A 27,360-nucleotide genomic window follows, 5' to 3' on the forward strand; every position below is an offset into this window, starting at 1 on the left:
TTTATTGAAGTTTAAGGATGTACCATTAACGATAAATAAATCAGTACCAAAAATTGACCCTGGACAGTTCTTTACAAGCCTTGCTAACAATATGCGTTCAAGACTTTTCACAACTCAAGCAACGCATGTATCAAAAAATAAAAATGAATTTAAAGATCAATTTGAAAATATTCTTAAAGATTTGAATGTATTAGATCCCAATAACTGGCCAGATAATATTGATATCCAATATGGTGACGATAGCATTAGAAGACTGGCAAATAAGTTTCACTTAAATGAAGTATCCACAATTCGAGGATTTAGAGAATTTAAAGACTTGAAAGATTCCTCAAAAATACCAACATTAAACCCACTTTTAACTGCAATTTCAACTATTGCTGTATCTTCATCTGAATGTGAAAGATCATTTAGTTCCATGAACAACATAATAACGCCTAAAAGAAACGTACTAACTTCTGAACACATAGCATCATTAGTGTTTATTAGTTGTGTTGGACCACCTGTTCAATTGTTTAAACCAGACCACTATGTAAAAAGTTGGATTAAAACGGGTAAAAGAAGTGCAGAAGAAACAAGATGTCCAAAACGAGACGAACATGACATAGATCATTCCTATAAACATTTATGGGCATATTTAAATTTATAAAACAAATAACAATTATTATTATGTATTTTACAATATTTTATTTTTAATTTTTAAATAAAAATGAATATTTGTTTATTGTTGTATGGTGTAAAATGTCATTGTAGTGGGGGGGACATATGCTACCACTTAATAGTAAGACACTAAGACATTTAAATGTTCGGGGACGCACATATCTTTTATACTTTTGCATCCCCCTTCTATTTTTTTTCCAATTCAAGCACTGATTACAATACAATTTTGTATGCTTTGAAATGAGATAGTTGAAAAAGAATTAATTTTTTGTTTATATTTGCAATCATATTTTTTTCATATTAATTCAATTTTCATACTCACAATAATGGATATTCCTCAACAACTTTTGAATTTCTTGAATTATTAGGAGTGTCAGTCATGGCAGTATCTGTATAAAATATAAATGGAATATAAGTATGGGGTTAGTAAAAAATGACGATACAGCATAATTATTTGTCATATAATGAGATTAAATTTTTGAGAATAAAACACCTTGACTTAGTATTTCTACATTTCTCTCAAATGTAATAAAAAAAAAATGAGTAACACAATGATAGGATACTTATTGAAGGTTAATGTTATAGAGAAATCATATTCGAATTTATTGTTTAAATAATATAAAAGATTATTTTACAGATTGTACAATATCTCTAGATTAAAAAAAAATAATAATAAAAGAAATAATATATGATTTAAAATTGTTTACTAAAACTGAGTTCCTACATTCAACCATTTAATTACAAATAAATTAATGAAAGTATGACCTTTGTAAGTTATGTAATCTGGGCGATAAAACAAATATTATATTATATTTTCTACAAAGATACTGCAAACCCAGCACAAGAATTGTAATTTACCAAAATGTAATTTATTTATATTACATACATGTATCAGTACACAATTAAACAACATAAATACTAGACTTTTGAAATATAACACTCAAAATTGTTTAACAAAAGACAATTTCTTATAGGACTTTAATGTGTTAGTAAAGAACAGAGTAAATTTAAAATACTTTTCTTGGGAAAGGCACTAGTAAATTAAACATTTTACCATTGTACATCTCTTTTGAATAATCTTCAGTTATATTGTTTTTTAAGAACTCTATTTTTTTAGTATTTTTATGTTTGTATTCAGCTGTTACTTTTGACAACCCACGATCTTTAGCTGCCATCTAAAACAAGTTGTTCGACATTTAATTCTAAAATGATTAATTTGTAATAATAAATTGACAGATGTTAGCTTTAATACACAATTAATATTTATTTTGTCCCATAATAAATACACTGATAAATATAATGTTAATAAAAATAGGAAAAAGAAGATGCTAAATGTCAAGCTTTTAAAGTCAGACTCAAACAGCAATAGACAAACACTTCTATAATTAAAAAACAGAGAATTATGGATAACACATAAAACTATAAATACCTTAGATTTTTTATTCTTTTTTTTTATTTTTTTTAATGAACTTTTTAATCTACAACAATATAACATTTACTGATTAACTCTAAACTAATATTGAAAAAAAGCTATTCAAACATTTGAAAAATAACAATTAATATTATATTAAATTAGGTATATTTCCTACTCTGCAGTCTTCACTTATTTACAATCATTTGACAATGAAAAGTAATTGTATGACACACACTTCGGTTTATTCTATTATACTTACGAAACATTAACATAGTCTGTGTCTGTGCAAGTAGCAGTCAAATCTAGAATAAATTTCATTATTCATTCACATTTGATAATAAACACTAATTTTGAATATAAATTGTATATAAATACTGACTGTTGTGAGTATTTTGCTGGGTATCGTTAAAATCTTCAACGCCATCATTTGTTTCATTATAATGTCTTTTTACTGTATGGACCAAAGTGTTATCATATCTCATTTTATTTTGAACCTACAATAAACAAAAAATTCTTATGTACTTTATTTATATTCCAATGAAGGTAAAGAAAATAATTATAACCTTATGATTTTTTTTTTTCTTAATTTTTACTCCCAGCTTCTTTAGCCTACTAAAAAAAAACAAATATTTTAGGAAATAAAATGTAATAACCTTATCTTATGTTAGTATGTTATTTTGTCATACAAGGTGCAAAATATATATTAAATAGTAATAATATAAATTTTACTTAAGGGCGGATGTGATATGTTCTTATTAAAGGTATGACAATTAATCACATATACACATACACGTTAGTAACAGACAACATATTTTAGACATAACATGATTAATTGAGTATCTTCAATTTATTTGAAGAATATCTTTGAAGACTATTAACTTAGTTTCAATTTCATAGATACTTACTACATCAATTCTTTATCAACTTCTGAAGAATTCACAAGAGGAATACAAATCTTCAGTTCTTCTAAACATTTAAATTAAGATATTAATCAAATTATATGAATCAAGAACAATAAAAACAAGAAAACGGACCTTTGCTTGAATTGGAATCCTCTGTTTTATCTATATCCAAATACTTGTCCTTGATGTCGTGTTTCTTAAAATAAAGTTTCTTATTTGGTGATATTGTGGTAAAATGAGTTATTGTCTAAAATAATTAATTTTAATTTATTTAGAAACACTTTATTAGTATATTATTACAATTAAATTCTATACAACTACAGTCGATACCATCTAAAACAACACCGGTCATAACTACATAAAGTGTATAACAACGTTAATTTCTAGGCAAAATTCCATTTTTATTTATATTATAGTATAGAGTGTTTCATTAAGAACGCCAAATTTAATTTTTGTTTTTTGTATTGGCTGACCGACCGGCTTCTTTAATCATTGTTAACTATAAACTCTCCGCAATAAATCAAAGTAAAGGTTTTAACGATAACATTTTGTTTTATTAATTTATTTTGATTGTTTTTAACGTTCTGTTTGTAACCATGGGACGACTCAGTGCAAGATATCAAAACTCCTATGAGCCAACGCAGTCGCAGATCACTTTTGAATCAAGAAATGGTTTTTGACAGTGTTTTGACCAGTCCAACGACATCTCCTCATAGACGATACAATTTTTTTTAATAAAGTTATAACAATATTAAATCCAGGGTGCTTAATGAAACACCATATATACAGAAAATCAAATTTGGTTATAACAACGTATTTTTAAGGTTATTATAGATGACATGTATTTTTTTAAAAGGAGTGCATTTTACATACATTGCATGTCAATGTATTATCAGCAGTATAAGTAGATTCGATTCCACTATTAATCGAGAGCTGTAGTAAAAATAAATAAATAAATAAGTTTCATGTGCGATGTGTCTATGTATTTTTTAATTATTGTTAAAAACCTACCTTCAATTTTTTCTTTTTCATTCTTTTTACCATCTTATTGAATCTACAAAATAAAAATGTCAACAACATAATATAGCATAAGTATACAGTTAAATTAAACTATAATTTACATAATACATATTCAACAAAAGTCAAAATCATAACTATTTAAAGTAACAAACAATTTTCAATTGAATACACTACATGTCTACATTATAATTTCATACAACGAAATACAAAATACAATGCTAAAAAAAAGTAAAAACCCATAGTTTTGTATTTAATTTATACACACAACTATTTTTAAATTAATATATATACTCACAATAATGTAAAATCTTTGTCATTTATTGAATTTTCTGAAATAATGTTAGTAGTTATAGCACCTGCAATAAAAAATCAAATTAAGTAAAAATATTTAGAAAAAAAATGTACTTACTTACTATGCCCATAATAATAAATACATTGTATAAATAATCTAATAATTCAAAAGAAAAACGTCCCATTACTTTTCGGTAAAATAAATATAAAATAGTGAGTTTATTTATTGATATAATATTTAAAAACTTAATAAACAAAAAATGGAATAATAATTAATACATTGCATAAATATAAAATATGATGTTATAATATTATCAATAACTATAATTTTAACAATAAAAATGTTTGGGCTTTCTACGATTCCCCATATTCCAATAGATTATTTATACAATATTATTTTATATTCAGATATAAATGTATTTATTATAATGGGTAGTTAATAAAATGGAGAGATAACAGACCTAAGTTGCATGGCTACAACAAGTCAGTACCCAAATATTTTTATAAAATGTCTAAAATTATTAATAACAATTTTTCCAATTAATGCTATGATTAAATGTCAACTAAATTAATTGTTTACTCATTAACCATTTCTATGTTCTAAAATTCTAGTTACATAATATTTCAAATATATAAATGTATGTACCTAACACATTTTTAGTTATTTAACTACAAACTAAAGACACTCTTTTCATGTATTCATTCAAGGAAAGCTAATTCTCAAGTCCTTCTCAAGCAGTACTTTGAAATATTCATTAATATAATGTCAAAATTTGGTAAAACATACATCTGGTACAAATACAATGAAAACATTTGAAAATTTACCTTTGGGTTTTTTTTCTTTCTTGAGTTTTCCGACTTTATGTTTTGAAATGTTTGTTATTGTCACTAAACCTTCTGTTATTGCAGTCATTTTTCTTTATTCTACAAACTATAATCAATTATTTACACATAAATGTTTAATACACTAATAGATTTATGCTAACTTACAACGAGGTCAAAGTAATGTAGTTAACATTCGCAAATCAATTAGTGTTTTTGCCAATAAATAACAAAAAAATTATTGTTGTATATTTAAAAACGTGAATTATATAAAATAGCAATACTCAAATACTGCTTGCAGACATGAAGTTACAGTTTTAAATTCAAAATTTAAAAATAGATAAGCATACTTTGTAAATAATATGCTATCTAATATCTACTTTCTTGAAATATTGATAAAATAAGGGAAGTGATAATGTGATATACCCATAGACTACGATTATAAAGAACTTAGATATAAAATAAATACAAATTTATAAATTATCCTAAATTATGCTATTTAATAGTTTAATACTATATATATTATATGATTGTTCTAATAAAGTAGTTAATAAATATTGTACCAATCGTACCCATTTATTCATAATTCCAACTTAAAACTTTTTAACGCCACAGGGCACAGAATAAATGACATTTTAAAATTATTTTAGTCACAGATATGGGCTAAGATATATATATATATACATATGGTCACAGACTAAATGAAATTTAAATTATTCTGTGATATCACAGCATATCTAAGCACTGTCTGTCTATCTCGTTTGATATTTGCGCATGCGCAAAAGTATGGAACAACAAGTGCAGGGCCACCGAAGTTTATAGATAATAAATAATTATCTAATATCTATAAGCCTTGCAGCGCCACCATTTTTTGGCTTTTACTAAACAACTCTGTGCTTTTACCTCGAAAACTTCCACTATGGCACTATCTCTTTTCTATGACTGGGCCACTGTGCAATTGCACATTGAGCCGGTGTCATATGATGTACCCCAAGCTGGTACAAAATAATCCACATGGTATAGTATTATTATCGTTGACGATTTCTTAGGACCTCTTCTATTAATCTGTTTAGAACTCCTTTATGGTAGACCAACATAGTCCACTTCGCTCAACTCAACCTTAAATGCTTATAAGTTATAACTTAAAACTATTAGAGTCCGTACTTAAATGCAAAATTCATTATTTTTCGGAAAGTTCCCGCCAATGCTTTTCAAGTACAAAATTCCTTTCATACTCGTTTAATCTTTTATCTATCACTCGTACATCAAAGAATTTAAAACTATTTAACTTTTATTTTGCATTTTTATTAGTTTCGGTGTTTTTTGAGCAATAATTACGATTTTCAAGTAATTCTTAGTGCACATTAATACATGATTTATGTACAGATTTTTATATTTAATTTAATTGGGAATTTCAAAAATGTTGTTGCGACCATTCATTATAATATGTTGATCGTACTATTTATGATATTTATAAACTTATCACTTACAACTAATTGATTAGCCGGTGTTACGCATCGTAATCGCATTTAAATCGTTAAGTTCCTATTTTTGTTCATACTCAAGAAATGTTAAAACAATTTTTCGGTCATTTTTAAGGGCATTGTTGCAGTTAAAATTCATTTTTTAGGGCAATATACTCTAGGTATCATCTATGGTTAATGATTTTAAGTACAATATAAATAACAAACAATTAACATTGCCTCAAATAAATTTTAATTTTAAAAACATTTATCACCTGTTTATTAACTTATTATGATTATTAGTAATTAACCAAAATTCAAAAATAAAGTACCAAATTCTGAAAATGTAGGTTGTAATAGTATAGTGCCGATTTCTTTTCAATAATAGTGGGCCGAATGGGTCTCAGTCCGTCCCTGACTATGCGTCTATGCTCCGGGTATAGATAATCATGTATAGTATAATCTATATAATATAGTCGGCGACTGAACTAAATACTATATAAAACATATGTATTTAATGTTAACTTTATACATTAATGTTCAGTGGTATAAGATACCAAGATGAAATAATATGCGACATTTCTCTTCACTCTTGCGTACGTCTGCTGCAACTCTGCAAGCATCTCAGTCAGAGTTAGTTGCAAACATGTGCGTCAAGTTATTGGAACGTAGGATCCGATCCATGGTTGGTACTAGGTAGTGTAGACCTACACAATTTAAGTATCGAACCAACAGTTACCCATCACCCGAACAAGTTTAAATCCTTTACAGCATAATCACTTTAATAGTAAACTTCAACTATTTTAAATACTATTAACTATTTTGGAAAGTGTATGATAATTGATAAGTATGCCTAGGTAACTAATTTTAAAAATTATTTATGCATGACTTATTTGTTCACCTGTCACCATTATATTAGTAAGTACTTTGACTTATGATTTCTAAATTGCTTTCTATATTTCTCATTTAATGATTGAAAGAAAGGTACATTTTCAATATTGGATATTAAAATAAAAAATAGTGAATAAATAGTTTTTTAATCTTAAGCAGTAACAATTTTAAATTTTAATAAATTAAAGTTACATTACAAGGGGTCTTTTCTTAACTCTATATTTTTTTTTCATTCATGTTAGCAAACCAAAAAAACATTTGCTACAAAAACTGAGCCTTATTTACTATTCATAAGATATCTTATTACTTACCAAATTGTGTATACATGTAAATTGTTCAACAGGTAATTTATTGTGATAAAACCTGTAGAATATTATCTTATGAGGGGCCATAAATATGAATTCACAATGTTTTCAAAACTTAAAATTTAGCCTGGTATGGATCACATTACATATTCTAAAAATCAATTGTATGTTAAGTTAGGATGAGTAGATTGCCATTGTGTGTACTTGAAAACTGGAATGCTAATACTTCTGATCTGATGATGCAAGGCTTTAATAAATAATAATAATGGTAAATATTAATCTGACCAATATTGTTCTGTATACACAATGGAAGGAACCTAAAAGGATACTAAAAAACCGTTTTTTTTTTCACCTCATTAATTTTCATGAAGTTGAATATTATTTTTTTTTTTAATGAGGAACCATTTTAAATTTTAGTTTGTGACTAGTCAAAAACTTGTTTTAACCAGGTATCTAAAATCTAGATTATTAAAATATTTGTCTATTCATATTTAAATTCTTAGATTTTAACATAAGGTATAAAAAGTTGTAAGTACTAATTAATTTTCATAACAGATACAAGATTATTACATTTAATATATCATTATTTAGAATGTAATAAAACTTATTTTATTATCAAGTCATGGAATTGTTTACAAAAATATCCATTGTATTATATACACAAAAAAAATATATTTAATTGTGCAAAAGTAATTATTTAAAACACAAGAAATTAAATGTTGATCTTCGTAAAAATTTTTTGTATCAAAATAAATATTTACAATTTAAAATTAAGAAAACTTCTTAATTCCTTAAAATAAGTTTTGCATTCAATCTGCATTGGACTCCTCGTTTGGATTGTCTTCAGCAAGACTATCATCATCTCCAGAATCTGTGCTATGTTCATGTAAAAGCACATATTCTCTAGAACTGAACCCAAACTTAACAACGTCTTTCTCCATCAATTCCACATATTTTTTGGAATCTATACGCTGATTATTAACATAAGTGCCATTAGCTGACTCTAAATCAATAATATATGGCCGAATACATCTGATATGGCGCCCATCTTTTTTGGCTGAAACTAACCTGTATTGAAGAGCAGCGTGCTGTTTTGAGCACGACGGATGATCTATTGGTATGTCTGCCACTTTACGATCACGTCCGAGTAAATACCCACTTTGTCTGTGTATGTGTAGTACAGGTAATTGTTTCTCTCCTTTGAATGGGTATAATCGCCAGTGTCGTTTTGGTTTTCTCGCCTCAGCTGGTTCACTATACTTTATAACTACACCATTAAAAGTATTTGTATCCTCAGCTAACTTGCCAGTAGTTTCAAAATTTGGTTCTTCTTTTTTCACTACAGGTTTCTTTTCACAAGACGAGTCATTAGTGCCCCATACGTGATCAACATCTGACTTGCCTTGATGTCTTGAGTTGTCTCTGCGATCATGCCTTGGTCTTTTTCTACGAGCATCGTCTTCAGAGTTTGAATTGTGTCTTCGGTGTTGTCGTTCATGGGATTTATTGTAGTCACGATACTTGTGCGGCTTTCGACGATCAAAATTATCTTTTCTAAAATAAAATAAGTTCAAAATGATTAATTGTCATGTTAAAGTGTATTATTAAATTTTGAACATTTGAGGGCTACATAAAAAACAGTTGAATAATTATTAACAAAGCCTCATAGCAAGGCCCAAGATGACTAAAAACTAAACTTTTTATTCAACAAAAATCGCCAAGATACAAATGTAATTAAAAGTTTGAAATTTGTTAGGCTAACCGTCATAACTGTCATGTTGACTGGTAATGTAAAGTATGTCAAGAGGTTCAATGTACATCTTTCATCATTCATTATCTCATTTAAGTGAAAAGTAAAGTAAGAATACATTTTTTTTTTTAAATAGGGGAACAAAAAAGATTATTTGTAATGTAAAGAGTGTATTAAGTACCTATAAACCTAACCTATAAGAAATAAATAATATTTATTGTAAAAACTATGAACTAAGATATACTAAGGTATAGTATATCTTAGCTAGGGGTAAGAATACCAAAAAATGAAGAAGTCATACAAAATGATACAAACTACAAACAAATATTTAAGATTATATTATTACTAAGTCAGACACACAAAAATGTTGATGGACGAAACACAATATTCATTATCACAAATTGTTCATATGTGCCATATCTTATTTATAAGTCAGTCAATTCTCAGATGATTGGTTTACCCTATAGATTCCGATTTGTAATAATAATAGTGATTATTTTAGACATATTATATTGACTAAATGTATGAGCAATGTGCATATCTAATTACTACCTAAAATATACAATTTTAATTTAGTTAGATACCTATATAGTAGTAAATAAATAATAGGTGGGTAATGCAAAATGATTTTTAATGAACAGATTTCCAAATTTCTATTATAATAACAGTCAGTCGTGAATTTGATTTTCAAATATTATTTATTTGTATAATTTTGATATCTGACATCTGGACACCGATTTAAAGATAGTTGTCTATTAATCGCTTTAAAAAAAAACAACGATGCAGGTTCAAACATTGATCACGAACGACGTTATAATCTCAATAGTTAACTGTCAAGGGAAAAATTAATATTTGATATTGGAATTCGGAAGGCCACAGATAATCATCATTCATCACATACAACAATGTTCTCCAATATATATCTGCACTCAAATCACAAAAATAAAAGTTATATCCAGGAGAAGTCCAACCTCCATTCCCACTCAGTGTTTTCAAGAATACTTTCTGTGATACTGGTCATGCAAGAATAAATTGAATTAATTGTATTCTATGGGTATAGTTATAATTTATTTTGTATACATGATAAATGTAGACAATATATGATAAGTATTTATGAACAATTATAGTTTTTGAGCTAATTAAATTTTTTGTGAGAAATTTTTGATGTGATATATTTTAGTTGGTTTGGTATTTTCCCATTGTTTGCCAAGTTTTGGTTATTACTATTAAACTTATAATCTATTTAAGAAGGTGGGTAACATATTATTATTTTTTACATCATGTAACTTATCATTATTGAATTTCCATGTAAAAAAAAAAACTATTTGAAAAAGTATTAAATGGTAGAAACAATATAATTAATTACTCATCACAAATATGCTTTCAAAACATTAAAAATTAGTAGTACAGAGCTAAAAATCACTCTTGTTAATAATTATAATTGTATATGATAATAAATGTTCTCACTTGGTGAAAATAAAATAAATGGTCATAATTGTTATTTTAGTATATTAGAATACAAAAATAAAAACACATAATTTTTAACAAAAAATAATTTGTTAAAATGTATAAATTAGTAATATTTGAACATAATTTAATGTATGCTATACACAAATAATTTTTCCATAAAAATTTGGATACAAAAGAAAACAAGTTGGTATTGGTATAATAAATATAAACAAGTTAAATATAATTTCATCAATAATATGTCTTAATAAATGCACACTTATATGAAAAATATTGCTTCTTATTAAATAACTCGTTAATACTAGTAAATAATTAACATTTAAAAGGTAATTATTATCACAACAATTGAATCACCAAATTCCATAAGCACTAAGTGCCTATTGATACTGGTATTATACTACTCATATTATTTTTTGTCATTTTCAGCTAACACGGGGTAAGCTAGTGTAGTAGTCAGTGAATCATTATGTTCTTCTAAGGAAGTTTGAGAATAATGCATGACTAGATCTTTTAGAGAAGAATATATATTGTAAGGTTCAGCAAAACCAAATCCTTTTGGCGTTCTGTACACTATACAGTGATTTACAACTCCATTGCAAACTATAGATAATGCTGATTGCCCTGTACGACTGGGTCGTATCAAAAATGTTCCATTGCGCTTGCCATTTAATATACGCTCAGCATCTACACGTGAACAGGGTTGCAACAGCCAAGTACCCTCATCTAAATGAGACAGGTTCTGAGGTAGTTGAATATCTTCAGGCTTACAAGTATTCCAATCAGTGCCGTTTAACACTCGATGAATAGCTTCATAAGCCACACCATGGGTCATTAACCATCGAACTGATTTATCTTTTTGACGTGTGAGTATTGCACCTTCTTGTTTTAATTTATACATTTTCCGCTCCAATGTCTGACTATAGGCCACTTGTCTGAAAACAAAATAACTACTGTTAACAAATATTATAATATATGTTTAAAAATAAAACTTACGTGTATAATTTCTCCTCAAGTACTGCTTTGCTGTGCAGCAGTAACTTAATTCGTTTTTTTACTATTTCAATATTTTTAACTAGATTATCAGCTTCATGGCGTTCAGCTTTCTTAAGAAATTTATCATGTACTCTTAGCTGATCTTCAAACATTCTATTCACTTCCTGATACTGCTGCAGTCCCATACGCATCACCGATATATCGGTAGTTGCAGCCTGAAATTCTTTAGACAATTCTTCATATGAAATGGATTTTTTCAAAATATCTTTAAGTAGTTCGATTAAACGCATCCATACAACATCTACATTTAAACTTTTCCAAGTACCAAACTCTTCATCTTGTTGAAATCTGGACACAGGGTACAATAATTTTACATCTAATGTTGCATTATATTGTGACAAGGAAACTTTACGATAATGGTTTACAAGATCAATAACAGAAGAAAAATTGTAAGGTTCTGAAAAACCAAATTTATCATTTTTGTGATATATTTTTATTAACTTATTGGTTCCTCCTTTCCTTAATGTCAACGTATACTCTCCAACCTTATTTGATGCATTTCGAACCAGAAACGTACCATCAGGCATGTCTGTAAGTTTTTCCTGTACATCATCTCTGGTTATGTCGCCCCAATACCATTCTGCTTCTTCAATGCAACTGGGCTCTAGTAATGGATTTTGCAGTCTGGTTGCAATTGATTCGACAGATTGAGGGGGGTTAGTTTGTGATAGTTTACGAGGTGGTAGAGCCGGTGCGTCTGTAGGAGACATGATGCTCCATGACTCATCATGGGCTTTTACCATAATCTGTTACAATTAATTGTCAACGAACAGCAGGATTTCTGAAATAAAAAATAACATATCTATATATTAATATATAAAAATAACAGTTTGATTGAAAAATTGAAGCATGATTATTGAAGTTTTTTAAAAATACAGATATTATTACTATTTAAAATATGGTGAAAAAATGAATTACCCTTATTGTTTTAATATAATTTAATAAAGTATAACCTCACATAAAAGTTTAGTTTAATCAACACTTACCAGGAGCGTTTATGCTTACTACATCGGCGTTAACTAAATAACTTTCATCAATTTTTTTTTTTTCAAAATGTAATTAGAAATTTGAAATTGCCATCAAATTCTAGAAAATTACACGTATAAAAATGTATACATTATTTTTTTTAATTTACAGTAAAATATTAAAAACTGATTTGATATTGATGTTTTCACACTTTTTAATGAGAAATCACTTGCATACACAACAAATAATGTAAATTAACAATAATAATGGTATAATAATAAAAAAAATAATTACATTTTCAATATTTTTATTTTAATATACATTTAGTTAGGTACAGCTAGGACACTTGAAGAATTGTATTTTGGTAATATAATAATTTCCACAAGGTTGAATTTTTAGGTACATAGTACCGATGCATAAACAAAAACACTCCATTTTTTAAAGGCACCTAATCCCTAGTCGTTAAGTATACATTAATAATCTAAAAAAAAATATGAAACATTTATCTATTTATTTATATATACCTAATTATTTCATGTTATAATTATGTATAAATAAATAGAAGTAGAATTAAATAAGATTCTTATTAATAGTAGGATTATTCTATCATCAGCTAGATGTCGTTTAAATTAACAAACAATGAAAACGACTAATGAGAATACCTAGTTATGTAAAAGCCTAATGTAAATACCTTGCAGGATATTCTATTTATAATAAAATCAAACATTATATTTGTAAAAATAAATAATAATAATTAAGAGAATACAATCAATTTTGCACCATACTTGATAATACAAAATAATATTTGCTAGCACATAAATTAATATTGATTTAAAACCAAACCTACATAAGTCATAATATTAAAATTAATTTATCATTAATCCTATTTAGTGATTATACTACTATCAATAAATAGTCTGGAAGAATGGTAATTTTGAAAAATAGTATTTTTGATACTAAATACACATCATTTGCTTGCAATTTTAATAAAATCACGTCAATTGGTTTAATGTATGTACTATTATAAAAGCCATGTATGTAAGTAACCAATTTAAATAGTTTTATTTACTTGACATACACACATTTATTTTGGTTTGTAATATATATATTAATTTTGCCCACAAAAGAAGGAACCCTTGACTTGATAAAAACTCATCCTAGTTTGTGTATCACTGTCCTTCACTGCCTAGTTCTACGACCGACACGCTGTTAACCAACTACAGATCAGTCACAATCGATAATAGTCAACTATCCAGGAATATCTGAGTAGGGGAAATAGGTCCCCAAAATGTTTATCAACAGTTAGTTTATACAAAAAACAAGTTTACTCTTTCTCTTAGCCACCCTTGTTACATACTACATGCCATTATAAACAACCAAGTTAATAAGTATAGTAACAGTATCAAGGAAGCTAAATATACAATTATATTTAACTATAAATCAACCTGTAATTAATGTATTGTGTTAAAACATGGAAAATACAGGGTTTTCATAGGTTACAGAAAAAAATGGTAAAGACTAACCAATCAACCATGTGATGCTATGGGATTTTTTTAAAATAATTCAGTCGTTCAAATACATAACAATATACAATATTATACATGCCTATGTTTTAGCTTATAAACTAAAAAAAATACTCAACCAATTTTCATGAAAGTTTTAGAGATATCAAGAGGGATTAAAGAGTAGTTTGAACCAAATTTGAAAATATACCAAATGCTATGTTTAATCTTCAGCCACAGGCTGGTGGCCAATATTGGCTAAATTAATTCACAAAGTGAGGTGTACCAAAGCCGATTTGCTGTGAAATTAGGTATACTAAAAGTCTAGAACATATACCTGAGATACACCTGAGGATATATCGGGATACATTAATAGGTATAGCACTATAATGTTTGTACATTTTTGCACAACGAAGTCAGTATTTACAGTCAGTATAATATAATAACTTACTTTAATATACTTATATAAGCTACTAACTTAAATTTCCTAGGTATTAAAAAAACATTAAAATCGCCTAAATCTCAAGAAATTGTAATTTTTTAGCAATTATAAATATTATCAACCTGGCATGAATTACTATTAAAATTAAATATTTGTAAGCAAAAAACACTTTAGATACCTACCTAGATATAAGACAAGATTTTACAAATCAATTCACTTATTTTAAAACAAATAACAAACTGAAAAACATGATTGTTGCAAAAAATCAAGCAATTCGTGTTTTTTGATCATAATTTTAAATTCAGTAAGAGACATTACTTTAAAATAGTTAGGTACCATCAAATAAAACATGCAAAAACACATTTTGAACAAAAAATCTCTTGGAAGCTAAACTGCATTTATGCCAGTAAAATTTGCCACATAATTAATAACTAATAGATAGTTATTTGTATAATAAAAGTCAACATTATGAAATAACTGATTAATAGATAGACAATCCCAAACAATGTCTATGGTTTAAGTATAACTGTCTTTTAATTAGTGCAAATTATGCAAAACCCACAAAAACAATGTTACACATTATAATTAAAGGAAACTTAAAATACAGCACAACTCTCATTAATTCATATGAAACATTCAAAACCAACCTTTTATCAGAGTTTAGGGGGTAGACATGCAAATTGCACATATACCAAGGCAAATTTTTGAATTGAATGTATGTGCCTAGTAAGTAGTAACACCTAGTGTTAAAATGAAAGGAATAATCAAAATGTTGGAAACTCACACAGTTGCCAGAAGGCAAGAAATCTAACGACAATGTACGCAAATGAAAAAAAAACTAAGTATCAGTTTGATCAACGACAGGTACCAAAATGTAAACGATTTCACAACAGGTACACCTACAACAGTTGGTAGGTATATAGAGAGATATCTACAAATTACATATTATAACTTTATCTAAATAATATTGTTTTGATTGACACTCACTCTTCGTGCCTTTTCGATGTTTGTTTCTGTTTTCTTTTCTCTGTGTCTACACGCCCGACCATGGTCGGTACCATAATATACGCCCGACTATTTGCAATCTTACTCCTGCAATCTTATAACAATAAGTTACAAATAATTATATTATAACAATATGCACTTCAGACACCGCGGACTAAGAAATGAGAATTAACTCAATTAAGATAATAATAATGTGATGGTCTGGAAGACGTCTGGAAACGAATTGCCGATGGGTGATGATCGACGGGGGAGTGGAGACGGCCCAGTGCTGCCAAACATGGTAAATACTAAATGATAGTTCATCCAGCATTTTTATGACACAAATAATACTACAATAAGATAAAATGCGTTGTATATCGGGGCAATTTATACCTCGGCCACACAGAATCTTTAAGGCCATGGTTTACAACCCTTCGTCAGTTCGTTTTTTCGATGGTATATCATGGTACTTTTTGAGTTTTTCCACAGTATATTCCGTGGTTTTTCTATTACGATATCGCTTATCACACGTTATCGCTTATCATCCATATCATTATATAGATAATAAATAATAAATAATAAATATTATATTTTAGATATAGAATGTTGTTAGCTGTTAGTACGATTCTTTAATATTTGAACTAATAAGTTGTAATGTCCGAATTCAAAGTACCGCACAAGGTAATATTGACTTAAACATCATTGTTTTTGAAATACTATTATGATAATTTAATTTTTTTTAAATTTTAACTATTGCACAGTTACCTTTATTTAATTTGTATTATTTGCTTCAGCGGTATCGAAGGGACAATGATGCAGAATCCAATTCCGATGATGATTATGTGCCATATGTGCCCGTCAGAGAACGGAAAAAACAAGAGTTACTCAAATTGGGTAGACTATCAAAGGTAATATTATATTTTAATTGTATATTATTTTAAATAGGCTATTCAGTAATTTAAATCGGTAGTATTTAAAATGTTTTTTAGCTTAAAGAAGAGTCTGGAAAAGTTAAAACATCTAGTGAAGAATTAGATGATGATGAAAGTGAAGGACAAGTATGGGGTAGAAAATCAAATATTAGTCTTTTGGATCAACACACAGAACTTAAGAAACTTGCTGAAGGTAAGATTATTTATTTTTACTAAATTTTATACAAAAATATTCCGTTATATATAATTCCTATGTGTTTTGTAAATTAAAGCGAAAAAAGAAAGTGAAATGGAAAAACAATTAAAAGAAGAAGAAAAAATTTTGGAAAGTGTTGCTGAAAAAAAAGCCTTGATGGGTGTTGCAGAGTTGGCTAAAGGCATTCAATATGATGATCCAATTAAAACAAGGTTACAATAAACATTAGTTAGAATAACATTAAAATGCTATTTATTTTAAAACATTGTTGCATTAGTGTTATTTTTTCATTCCAGTTGGACACCTCCTCGGTATATTTTAGCTATGCCTGAAGAACGCCACGAAAATGTACGCCTAAAATTACGTATACTGGTTGAAGGTGAAGAAATTCCTCCTCCTCTTAAATCATTTAGAGAAATGAAATTAAACAAGGGTATTATGGCTGGACTTTCACAAAAAGGCATAAAAAAACCAACACCAATTCAAGTCCAAGGAATTCCCACTGTGTATGGATTATACAAAACAAATTTGTCTAATGAAGTCATTATTAATTTATATTTTAATTTATATTTATTCAACAAAAAATGTTTATGTTATGTATAGATTATCTGGAAGAGATATGATTGGTATAGCCTTTACCGGTAGTGGTAAAACATTAGTTTTTGTATTGCCACTTTTGATGTTTTGTCTAGAACAAGAAATAAAATTACCATTCAAGCCTAATGAAGGACCTTATGGTATTAAATTTAATATTTTATGAATAAATTAATGAATAACGTTTGAACTGTTTTGTATTTTATAGGATTAATAATTTGTCCATCTAGAGAATTAGCAAAACAAACATTTGATATTATTAATCACTATATGACATTTCTGGAGCGATCCAACTACCCAACACTTAGATCATGTTTAGCTATAGGAGGCATACCCGTTTTTGAATCCCTTGATGTTATTAAAAGGTAATTTTGAAATAATCAGCTTTCATTTATTACGATTTTTATATCTATCTATATAAATAAATAAATATTATATTTGTTATTTTTATTTGCACTATTTAGAGGTGTCCACATAATGGTAGCAACTCCTGGACGACTAATGGATATGTTAGATAAGAAAATGATAAATTTGGAAGTTTGTCGGTTTGTTAATGCATTTAAATCTTAATTTTTTTTAAATATTTAAATTTATGAACATTAATATTATTTACTAGCTATCTCTGTATGGATGAAGCTGATAGAATGATTGACATGGGTTTTGAAGAAGATGTGAGAACAATATTTTCATTTTTTCAAGTAATATTATTTTTAATATTTATAAACATTATCTCAAACACTTTGATTATAGTAATTATATATTACCAATTTATATTTTAGGGTCAGCGACAAACATTGTTGTTTTCAGCCACTATGCCAAAAAAAATTCAAAATTTTGCTCGATCAGCCCTAGTTAAACCAATTACCATCAATGTTGGTAGAGCAGGTGCAGCATCTATGAATGTCATACAAGTAAATTTTAACTTTTTAATTCATCTTATTTTATCTAATAAATGTATATAATAATAGGAAGTAGAGTATGTTAAACAAGAAGCAAAAGTTGTTTATTTGCTAGAATGTTTAAAAAAAACTACCCCGCCAGTTTTAATTTTTGCTGAAAAGAAACAAGATGTTGATGCTATACACGAATATTTATTGCTTAAAGGAGTTGAAGCTGTGGCTATACACGGAGGAAAAGGTATAGTTAGTTTTAAATTTCTGGTTTAATCATTTATCATATTTGTACATCTGTGTGTTTAGATCAAGAGGAACGTTCAAAGTCTGTCGATGCGTTTAGGAAAGGCCAAAAAGATGTACTTGTTGCTACTGATGTAGCTTCAAAAGGATTAGATTTTGAAGAAATACAGCATGTTATCAACTATGATATGCCTGATGATGTAGAAAATTATGGTTTGTTATTAAAAACATAATAATATGTACTATAATAAGATTTTTATGTTCATTAACAAAGTTTTTACTTTTGAATTTAGTTCACAGAATTGGTAGAACTGGTCGTTCAGGTAAAACTGGTATAGCTACAACATTTATCAACAAAGCAAATGATGAATCTGTGCTATTAGATTTGAAGCATTTGTTAATAGAAGCTCGTCAAAATGTTCCATTATTTTTGTCTGAGTTGGAATCAGAAAATGAGAAATACTTGCAACTTGGAGGTTTGATTCTACTCTTTTTATTTATTTTTCTGGAGAGTGTATTAAAGTTGTTTTTATTGTTTTAGATGAAAGAGGTTGCAGTTATTGTGGTGGTTTAGGCCACAGAATTACAGATTGTCCTAAATTGGAAGCAATACAAACTAAACAAGCATCTAATATAGGCCGTAGGGATTATTTGGCAACTAGTGCAGCAGATTATTAGTCTTACAATTACATTAATATGATATGTATTATACTGACATTTTTACAAGATTGGTTTACTCAATAAAAATGTATTAAAATAAAAATCTTTTACATTATTAAACATTTTTTAATGTGCATGACTGAATCGATCTTTTATAAACAAAATTAAATTTTGATTTATGAAAATGTAAATTTAGACTGGACTTATTAATTATTAAATATTATTTTTGTAATGTAAATATTATGTAATAAATGATAATTCATTATAATATAGATTATAATTGAGTTTAATTTATAAAATTGGATTTTTATTTTGAGCTAAGTCTTATATTCTCGTATAATATTATGTCCATTGTTTACCTGTTTTCCCTCGAAAACTTTTGTCATCATTTATCACTAATTGATCATTTTTTTGTTTACGCATTTCGAGTCTTCGAAACGTTGAGTTAGTTTTTGACTTACAAACATAATAATATGTGGTAGAGTGCAGTATATTTATCTACATCATAATTCATTAAATACGAAACATTTAGTCCCATGATAGTCGTGTGAGCTGCTTAGCTGTGGCACACTAAGTCAATACAGCCTTTATTATCATTAATTTCTATTATAGCTTTTGAAAATGAATAATATGCTCATAAATTACTTCAGTTTTCAGAACACTCGAACTAATGACGATAATATTTTTCAAATGTTTCTTAAGTATAATAATAGCCAATATGTGAACTTCTGTCATGGGACATGTCAACACGTGAAAATATACAAAATGGAAAAATTTATCAAACCTTAATAATTATTTAAATATCCACATTTCCACATTCGACTTTTCAAGATCTTCTGAACTTTGAAACTCACAAGTTACCACCGTAATCAATTATCAACTGGACTATGGAGCCACAGACTTCTATACTACACTTTATAGAACTTTATCAAAATCTTTGACCGGAGCATCGAAGTTTATAAACTATAGCTATAATAGTATAGTTTTTATGGTCTAGCTGAGGAACCTCAGAAATATAGAATAATTCTATAAATTTAGATCTGGAGCCAATACCGACATTGTTATCATTTATCTAAATAAATATGATCTTTGATAACAGATGTAAGATAAAATATGTGATTATAAACATAAAACAAAAATAATAATATTATTATTACTTATTTTACTATTTTATCCACCAAAAGTCGAAAAGATCAAATTTAGTCAATATTTAGGCTTACTAATTTTACCTAACATACAATAACCAAGTATCCGCTTTTCTATTTCTATTTAATTTATTGTATTTTTATATCAAACATTCTCTAGTCATGAAACATAACCAGTAATGCTCGACGACCGACATTATTATAACATTTGAAAAATGACACAATATTTATTTGTGTTCACCATTTTGGCGTTGACTTATGTGTTTGGACATTGTTCTCTGGGAGACAGCTTTCCATCTTACAGAAATTGTGTTTTAGAATGTTCACAGAAACGATGCGACAAGGGTAAATCATTTAGTTTTAATTAAACACAATAATTGATTTGTATTATAACTGATCTTGTTATGGGTATTTAGATGGAGTAAGATACAAGAGAAGCTGTTGTCTTGTAGTTTTAGAAGTTTTTAAATGGAAATGTTCTGAAAACTGCAAATATGATTGCATGTGGCCGATGGTTGAAGGTTTGGTGGAACGTGATTGGCCAGTTCCTCAGTTTCATGGAAAGGTCATACATTGAAACTATCAAATAGAACAATATGTATTTGAAATTATAACTTGTATTATTTTTTAGTGGCCATTTAAAAGACTACTTGGTCTACAAGAACCTGCATCTGTAGCGTTTTCTTTATTAAATTTATTAACAAATTTGGTGATGTTCAACCGTTTCAAAGAACAAATTCGTTTCACTTTACCATCATGTAATATATGGTCTCTGTACACATTGGTAAATAACATTTTATTTACTAAATATTTAATAACATTTAACTACAAAAATGTCTTTGAATAAAAATATGAAGAATATCATTCTATTTTAATCTTTTTGTGGTAATGGACATGCAATATAAATTTTAAATTTAAATCATATGACCATTCCACAAATATGGTAATATATACTTTAAGTGAATAATAATTATAGGAGGCATAAGTGATTAGTGGCCAGTTCCATCAAAACATGTTAAAGGCCGCTTCAACAATATTGTGGTGCAATATTAATTGTAATATATCTACTGATTTTCATTTTAGTTAATAAGTTTAATATATTTAAATTGTTGTAACCCACCTAATGTTTGTTTTGGCTGCACCATATATTCAATAACAATAAAAAAAAATATATTAATCATTTCATAACTTTATGATAAATTATAAATTTTCAAATGTTTCTATGAAATTGAAATTGAATTCACTACATAATTTTAAATAATAAACTTCCTCTAGTTTTATTTAAAATTAAAAAGTAGATTAATTAATAAATATTATATTTTTAAAAACTATTGACACTTTTATTGGCGCTTGATTTATAATTTTTAATTTGAAACTTTTAAATAGAAGTTGATGCTTTGCTATCTTTTTATTTTTATTGATGTGTATTTTTTAGGTATCAGCCAACTGTTGGTTTTGGTCAGCTGTATTCCATGGTCGAGACACTATGTTTACTGAATTAATGGACTACATTAGTGCTTATGCTATGGTTTTATTTGCATTCTATACGATTGGTCATCGAATTCTATTGTACAGTAATCAAATTGTGAAAAATACATTTATGGTTATCTGTTCCCTTGCATTTATCTATCATTCGTTATATTTACTTACTACAGAATATGATTACAAGTATAACATGACGACAAATCTTCTCGTTGGTAAGTTTTGAAAACAATTAGCAATATTTTGTTCACATTTATTAACATTAAAAAATGCAGGCGCTGTAACAGGCACAGCCATGCTAATATGGGCAGTCTTAAATCGTCGCAGAATGGGCCATGGTAAATATTTGATATTTTATGTACTTGGCATGACATTGGCTTCATTACTAGAGCTAGCAGATTTTCCACCACTTCTGTGGACATTTGATGCTCATTCACTTTGGCATTTAGCTACAGCCCCGAACGCATATTTTATGTACAAGTAAGGCAATACAAACTTAAGGCTTGTAACTAAATAACTAAATAAGGACAAATTATAAATAATAGGTATTAATACTCAGGTATAATAAATATGCAGCACTGTCATGGTCAAAATATTTTTATATTCTTGTACCAAAATAAAATGTACATATCACCAAGACTGTAGGCTCTAAGTGAATATTTAAGTAAACTAGTCTACCATATTATAAATATTACACTTTTTTGAAATTGTCTGTAGTTTTTAATTGAAGATCAAGATAATGTAATAAGCAATTATAAATTATAATATCTAATAATATTATATTACAATAGTATTATGATATTTTCTTCACAGAATAATTTTTTTTAATTCTCAATACTATGTGATCACAATTTGCAGGTTTGCCATTGAAGACTGTAAACATCAGCGTCGAATGTTGCTGAAATGACAGTTTCTTGCACTGGGGATACCTCAGATACAAGACGAATAAGACTTGAATGATGAATTTAGTTTTCCTGACCGATACTAATCTTTACCTGACATGTTTAGGTATAAATAATTTATTACTACTTCCTGAATAGAGCTCACCATGATATTTAAATGAGGTATAGTGCAATAATTATTATATAATAATTATATGACTATTTCCTCATTTAAGTAATTTGTTTTATTTTTGTATACAAATTTTACCAAAATATGTTAACCCCCATCAAACTCAATTTATAGGTATAACGTTACATGACATGTTAGATGCTAAATACAAATGACATAAAACTATTTAACTATCGATCAAATATTTTACTCTTATGTTTATCGAGTCACCACAATACTACAACTTACCAAAAAATAACTACTACCTGTATCCATTACTACTTACTAGCTATTACTATATTTTTATGAATCTCACAAAAGTTACTCAGTTATTGTGATAAAATGTTAACAAATCTGTTATATAATTACATATTTAAGTTTCCTTGTACGTTTCATTGCCATGTGGTTGTTTTCTTTTGCCTATTTTTGTTGATGATTTTATGCATACTATTTAGTTATTGTTTTTATTTTGATATTAATTATCTGTTACATGTTTTATATTAAAGAATTATTGGCTTCCAACCAATTTATTTATATTGTACCTAAGATATCTACTTTACTAGTCTGTTTAGATTTTTATTATTACCTAAATGTGAAAATGTACTATTTATAAAGATATGAAATATTTTGTATTATAGAAAATTATGTTTTATTTTAAATTTAGTTTTCATATTAAAAAATCTGTTATATACACAGACTTTTTTTTACCACCTATATTTCTTTCTTATTGGTATTGACCAGGTATACTCAACGATAAATGCATTCTCCACGATTACTGTAAATATTGAAGATCAAAATTTAGTGGGAGGGACCGACTACATTTATTATTATTTTTTTTTTAATACTTGAAAAATACTTCAATAAAATGTATAGTACATAAATTATTATTAATATACATTTTAATATACATGCAATATTATGCATATTAGAATAAGCATGAGCATGGGTGGTGCAGTATATACAAATGCACCACCTGTAGTTGGCCATCTTTTGAACTGAGTAAATCAGTTAATCAGATGTAACAACACTTTCAACTACATTTAATTTGAATGTCTTAAAAATTGAAGGAGAGTATAATATTCTGAAACCACTACCAAATTTTAACCAGGAGTCTTCCACTATGGTAATTCATAACTGGCTAGATAAGTTAACTGAAAATGACTTGTCAAAAAGTTTCCCAAACATTTTTAAAACATTATCACAGTTTGTTACAATTCCGGTTACAAGTTGTAGCTGTGAAAGAGCCTTTTCAAAATTAAGTTTAGTCAAAAATAAAGGAGTCAGATGTCACAAGAACGTCTTGAGTCTTTATTGATGATATTTGTAGAGCAAGAAATGGCTACAAATTTAAATTTTGAAGATATAATTGAAGAATTTAAATCTTTAACTCCTGCCAAACGCTGTCTTGAACTTTAGTTTTCATACAGGTATTAACTATTAAGTGTAAATGTATGTTTCTCATAAATATAGAATTATAATGTATTTATACCACCGTGTTATTTTATAATAATTATCCCAGCAATTTGATTAAATCTCTATAAACAAATTATTTTTCATAAGAGTTTTTTTCATATCCGTACTAACTTTTTTGTTGTTTAAAATTGATTTAACCTCGATTTTCCAGCGAGCTGTTTTGGAAATCAGCTATGAAATATAATCAGGTATACTAAAAGTTCATAACTATAAAATGTCTTATAAGTATATAATAAACCTTATTATATAATTTACTGCTATAGAACTGAGGCTTAGCACGAGCATCTATTATTATTTATTAAGCTACATTTATCATATATAAATATATTGTAATGACATGCACACACATCATATTAAAGAAATTAAACTAAATTATTGAATAGTTGATTTAAACTAACCAAATTAAATTAGCTATTAGAAAAAGCCCTTAAAAATTTAAGATCGAAATATATTACATATTAAACGTGTATTTACAACAACAAAAAACGCACGCTGCAAAAAGAATCCATTTTTATCATTGTAAAATCAATATACATTCATCTTTCCGTCCAGAATCTAATAAACGTCCCAATGGCACTGCAGTATTATACCTATAATAAAGATCTAAACACAAAATACAAATTCTAATTAAAATATTATAATTTAATATACTATGCTTACAGCTATAGCTGGCATATTACCACTTAATGAACTCACTTACAGTAACACACAACGCTGTACCCGTCGTCTGTGAAATATTTGGTTTTTCTGTGGCGGCTTAGCACGTTATTGTGAAAATTGTGTTCGTATCAATTTCCGAGCTCTAACAAGCATATTCATACGTCACCAATATGGAAAACGAAGTCGTAGATTACGAATATTTCAATGTCAGCATTATAGACGTCGTCAATCAGCTAGGTATTAAAGCAGATCGAAGAGATGTACGACGACGACAAACCTGCAAGTTGCAACCGGCATCGATAGCACAGACACCACCGAAGACGTAATGGCCAATGGGCGAATTGTCGATTGAAATGGTCGACGCAGTGAAGACAGAATCGTGGGCTCGAAGCCGCCCGTGGGAGCAGAGTACTCCCAGAGGAAAGCAGGTGTGGTCTGTGAGGCTATTGTACCGGCAACACTGAGCGTAGAAGTTTCACGCCGTGGTTTGACGAGACGACTCGTCGCCATGGCGTGGAGAAGAGTGAAAAAAACCCGGCGTCTTCTATGCTGTTGTCGCCGACGGGAATAGCGGCCAGCACACCTCCCCACGGCCGATGAACGCCAGCCAAGACGGCGGCGACCCGGGGAGTGGTATGTGAAAGAGCACGATGGTGTGGCGGTAAGTCGCCCTGTAAGTTTTCGAGGTTAAGACGAGATCGCAGTCGACGGCGTCGGTCACCGACACGCGAGACCATCCGGCGGTCGGCGAGCTGCACCCCGCAGCGTCGGTCGTGCGAGAAGTGACAGACGACAACGACAATGGCGGCGGCGGCTAGCTGTGCCGTCGTGGGCAACGATTCCTCCCGTTGCGTACCTGCGACCGATGACTGCGTGCACGAAAACCACTCGGAACGGCAGCGACGGTGACTGCAAAGCACGAATGGCGGGTGAGAGAGAGCTAAAGCTAGGAACACGGACGTCAGCATCGTCGGACCAGCGGAAACGTACTCATAGAAAAGTAAGTAGATATATATGAACGTACTGTTTCAGGGTACGACGGCGCGCGACTCCTCGACAGAAGCTGCCGACGGGATGTCGGGGCGAAAATCACAGGGAGTATCAGGACTGCTGAGTGCTGACTCTCTCTATTTTTCGCCCGGTGGTAAGCCCCTCGGTAGCAGCCGATTCCGAAGCACCAATAGCAGCTCTTTGCGGTCGTCCAGTGTTTTTTGGTCACCGTTGACGTCGCCACAGAGTCGTCTTCAGCACCACACATCATCGTAGCGCACAACATCGCGCACTAGTCGCTCCCCGTTAATCGTCTCGTCGCCCGCGAGCTAACTAGACAACTAGTCGCCGCGACAGGTTGCGCCTTGGAAACCGTACCTTAACGCGCCAAACGCTGCACTCGTCCGCCCACGGGTTACCCTTAAAACGAATAGAAGTGACCGGTAGCCATTGATTTACACATAAACCTCGCCATCACATACCCCCCCCCCTACATGCTTTTGTAGTTTTGTGTCTTGTCTGGTGTTTTTTTTCATACTTTTTTTATGCCTATTGTTTTTCAAAATTTTTCTGTTGCTAAGCCACTTTAATGGCTAAAAAATACTTTTTGTTGTACATTTTTTTGAATAATATCATAATAATACTTGCATTTATTTTGCACGTTCATAATTACATTGTACGTACCTAGGTACATTGCTAATACAATTTCTACATTGTATATAACCTCTTTCGATACACTAAATATAACTAAAATTTTCACCAAAACAAAATATTGTTTCTTTTTTATGTATAAACTATAAAGAGTGTATTTTTATTTATCTCAACAGAATATATGGGCCCCAGTGCCCCACTTATCAATTTCAGATATGTTTATTATTGGGCATAACAATATCGAGTGGAAAACGAGACGCTGCACGTCGGGCCCGCTTTATAGTTATTCATTATAAATTAACATCTTAAAGCAAAAAATACAAATATAGGTAGGTAGGTATACCTGCTAGGTATACTCTTAAATAAACCCTTTGGTAATCAAATTTAAAATTTACATACAATTCAAACAGTTATACATCGAGCCCCATATACCCATATACTGGCCATTATACATTACGTTAC

At 28.9% G+C, this 27,360-nt stretch overlaps 5 protein-coding genes and 2 long non-coding RNA genes across 9 annotated transcripts; 3 read left to right on the forward strand and 4 right to left on the reverse strand.

Annotated features, from left to right (window-relative positions):
• Positions 1-891: 891 nt before the first annotated feature.
• On the reverse strand, positions 892-2,594 carry LOC111027652. Its single transcript, XM_022306055.1, has 5 exons — positions 2,451-2,594; positions 2,331-2,373; positions 2,087-2,135; positions 1,712-1,832; positions 892-1,046 (listed from the first exon to the last, which is right to left on the reverse strand). Exons 1-5 carry the CDS (start codon positions 2,551-2,553, stop codon positions 976-978), a joined length of 387 nt encoding a protein of 128 aa, XP_022161747.1. The 5' UTR covers positions 2,554-2,594; the 3' UTR covers positions 892-975.
• Positions 2,595-8,453: 5,859 nt separating this feature from the next.
• LOC111027656 (smad nuclear-interacting protein 1-like) lies at positions 8,454-20,803 on the reverse strand. 2 transcript variants are annotated; one of them, XM_022306060.1, is made up of 2 exons: positions 15,593-15,902; positions 8,454-9,319 (listed from the first exon to the last, which is right to left on the reverse strand). In XM_022306060.1, the coding sequence occupies exons 1-2, from the start codon at positions 15,631-15,633 to the stop codon at positions 8,575-8,577; spliced, it is 786 nt and encodes a 261-aa protein (XP_022161752.1). In that variant the 5' UTR covers positions 15,634-15,902; the 3' UTR covers positions 8,454-8,574. The 2 variants fall into 2 exon arrangements, 1 of the variants encoding a protein (XP_022161752.1); XR_002603818.1 differs by lacking the exon at positions 15,593-15,902 and adding an exon at positions 20,232-20,803 and having other exon boundaries at positions 9,228-9,319.
• Positions 11,384-16,045, reverse strand: LOC111027654 (phosphatidylinositol 3-kinase regulatory subunit gamma-like). The gene is made up of 3 exons (XM_022306058.1): positions 15,933-16,045; positions 11,976-12,816; positions 11,384-11,914 (listed from the first exon to the last, which is right to left on the reverse strand). Exons 2-3 carry the CDS (start codon positions 12,776-12,778, stop codon positions 11,389-11,391), a joined length of 1,329 nt encoding a protein of 442 aa, XP_022161750.1. The 5' UTR covers positions 12,779-12,816; positions 15,933-16,045; the 3' UTR covers positions 11,384-11,388.
• Positions 16,129-19,612, forward strand: LOC111027653 (ATP-dependent RNA helicase abstrakt). Of its 2 annotated transcripts, none has more exons than XM_022306056.1 (14): positions 16,129-16,230; positions 16,724-16,837; positions 16,919-17,054; positions 17,134-17,269; positions 17,354-17,563; positions 17,661-17,794; positions 17,860-18,016; positions 18,116-18,196; positions 18,268-18,349; positions 18,431-18,562; positions 18,620-18,788; positions 18,851-19,000; positions 19,081-19,263; positions 19,329-19,612. In XM_022306056.1, the coding sequence occupies exons 1-14, from the start codon at positions 16,147-16,149 to the stop codon at positions 19,463-19,465; spliced, it is 1,905 nt and encodes a 634-aa protein (XP_022161748.1). In that variant the 5' UTR covers positions 16,129-16,146; the 3' UTR covers positions 19,466-19,612. The 2 variants fall into 2 exon arrangements, with proteins under 2 accessions (XP_022161748.1, XP_022161749.1); XM_022306057.1 differs by lacking the exon at positions 16,129-16,230 and adding an exon at positions 16,520-16,610.
• Positions 20,804-20,807: 4 nt separating the features above from the next.
• LOC111027655 (post-GPI attachment to proteins factor 3) lies at positions 20,808-23,071 on the forward strand. The gene is made up of 6 exons (XM_022306059.1): positions 20,808-20,937; positions 21,009-21,157; positions 21,224-21,376; positions 22,028-22,289; positions 22,350-22,554; positions 22,933-23,071. The coding sequence occupies exons 1-6, from the start codon at positions 20,808-20,810 to the stop codon at positions 22,979-22,981; spliced, it is 948 nt and encodes a 315-aa protein (XP_022161751.1). The 3' UTR covers positions 22,982-23,071.
• Positions 23,072-25,024: 1,953 nt separating this feature from the next.
• LOC111027657 lies at positions 25,025-25,410 on the reverse strand. Its single transcript, XR_002603819.1, has 2 exons — positions 25,298-25,410; positions 25,025-25,200 (listed from the first exon to the last, which is right to left on the reverse strand). It is a non-coding gene; the product is annotated as an uncharacterized LOC111027657 (long non-coding RNA).
• A 687-nt stretch (positions 25,411-26,097) lies between these two features.
• Positions 26,098-26,676, forward strand: LOC111027658. Its single transcript, XR_002603820.1, has 2 exons — positions 26,098-26,186; positions 26,290-26,676. It is a non-coding gene; the product is annotated as an uncharacterized LOC111027658 (long non-coding RNA).
• The last annotated feature ends 684 nt before the right edge of the window (positions 26,677-27,360 follow it).

The sequence above is a fragment of the Myzus persicae genome, unplaced genomic scaffold, assembly GCF_001856785.1.
Source record: "Myzus persicae strain clone G006 unplaced genomic scaffold, MPER_G0061.0, whole genome shotgun sequence".
Lineage (NCBI taxonomy): Eukaryota > Metazoa > Arthropoda > Insecta > Hemiptera > Aphididae > Myzus > Myzus persicae.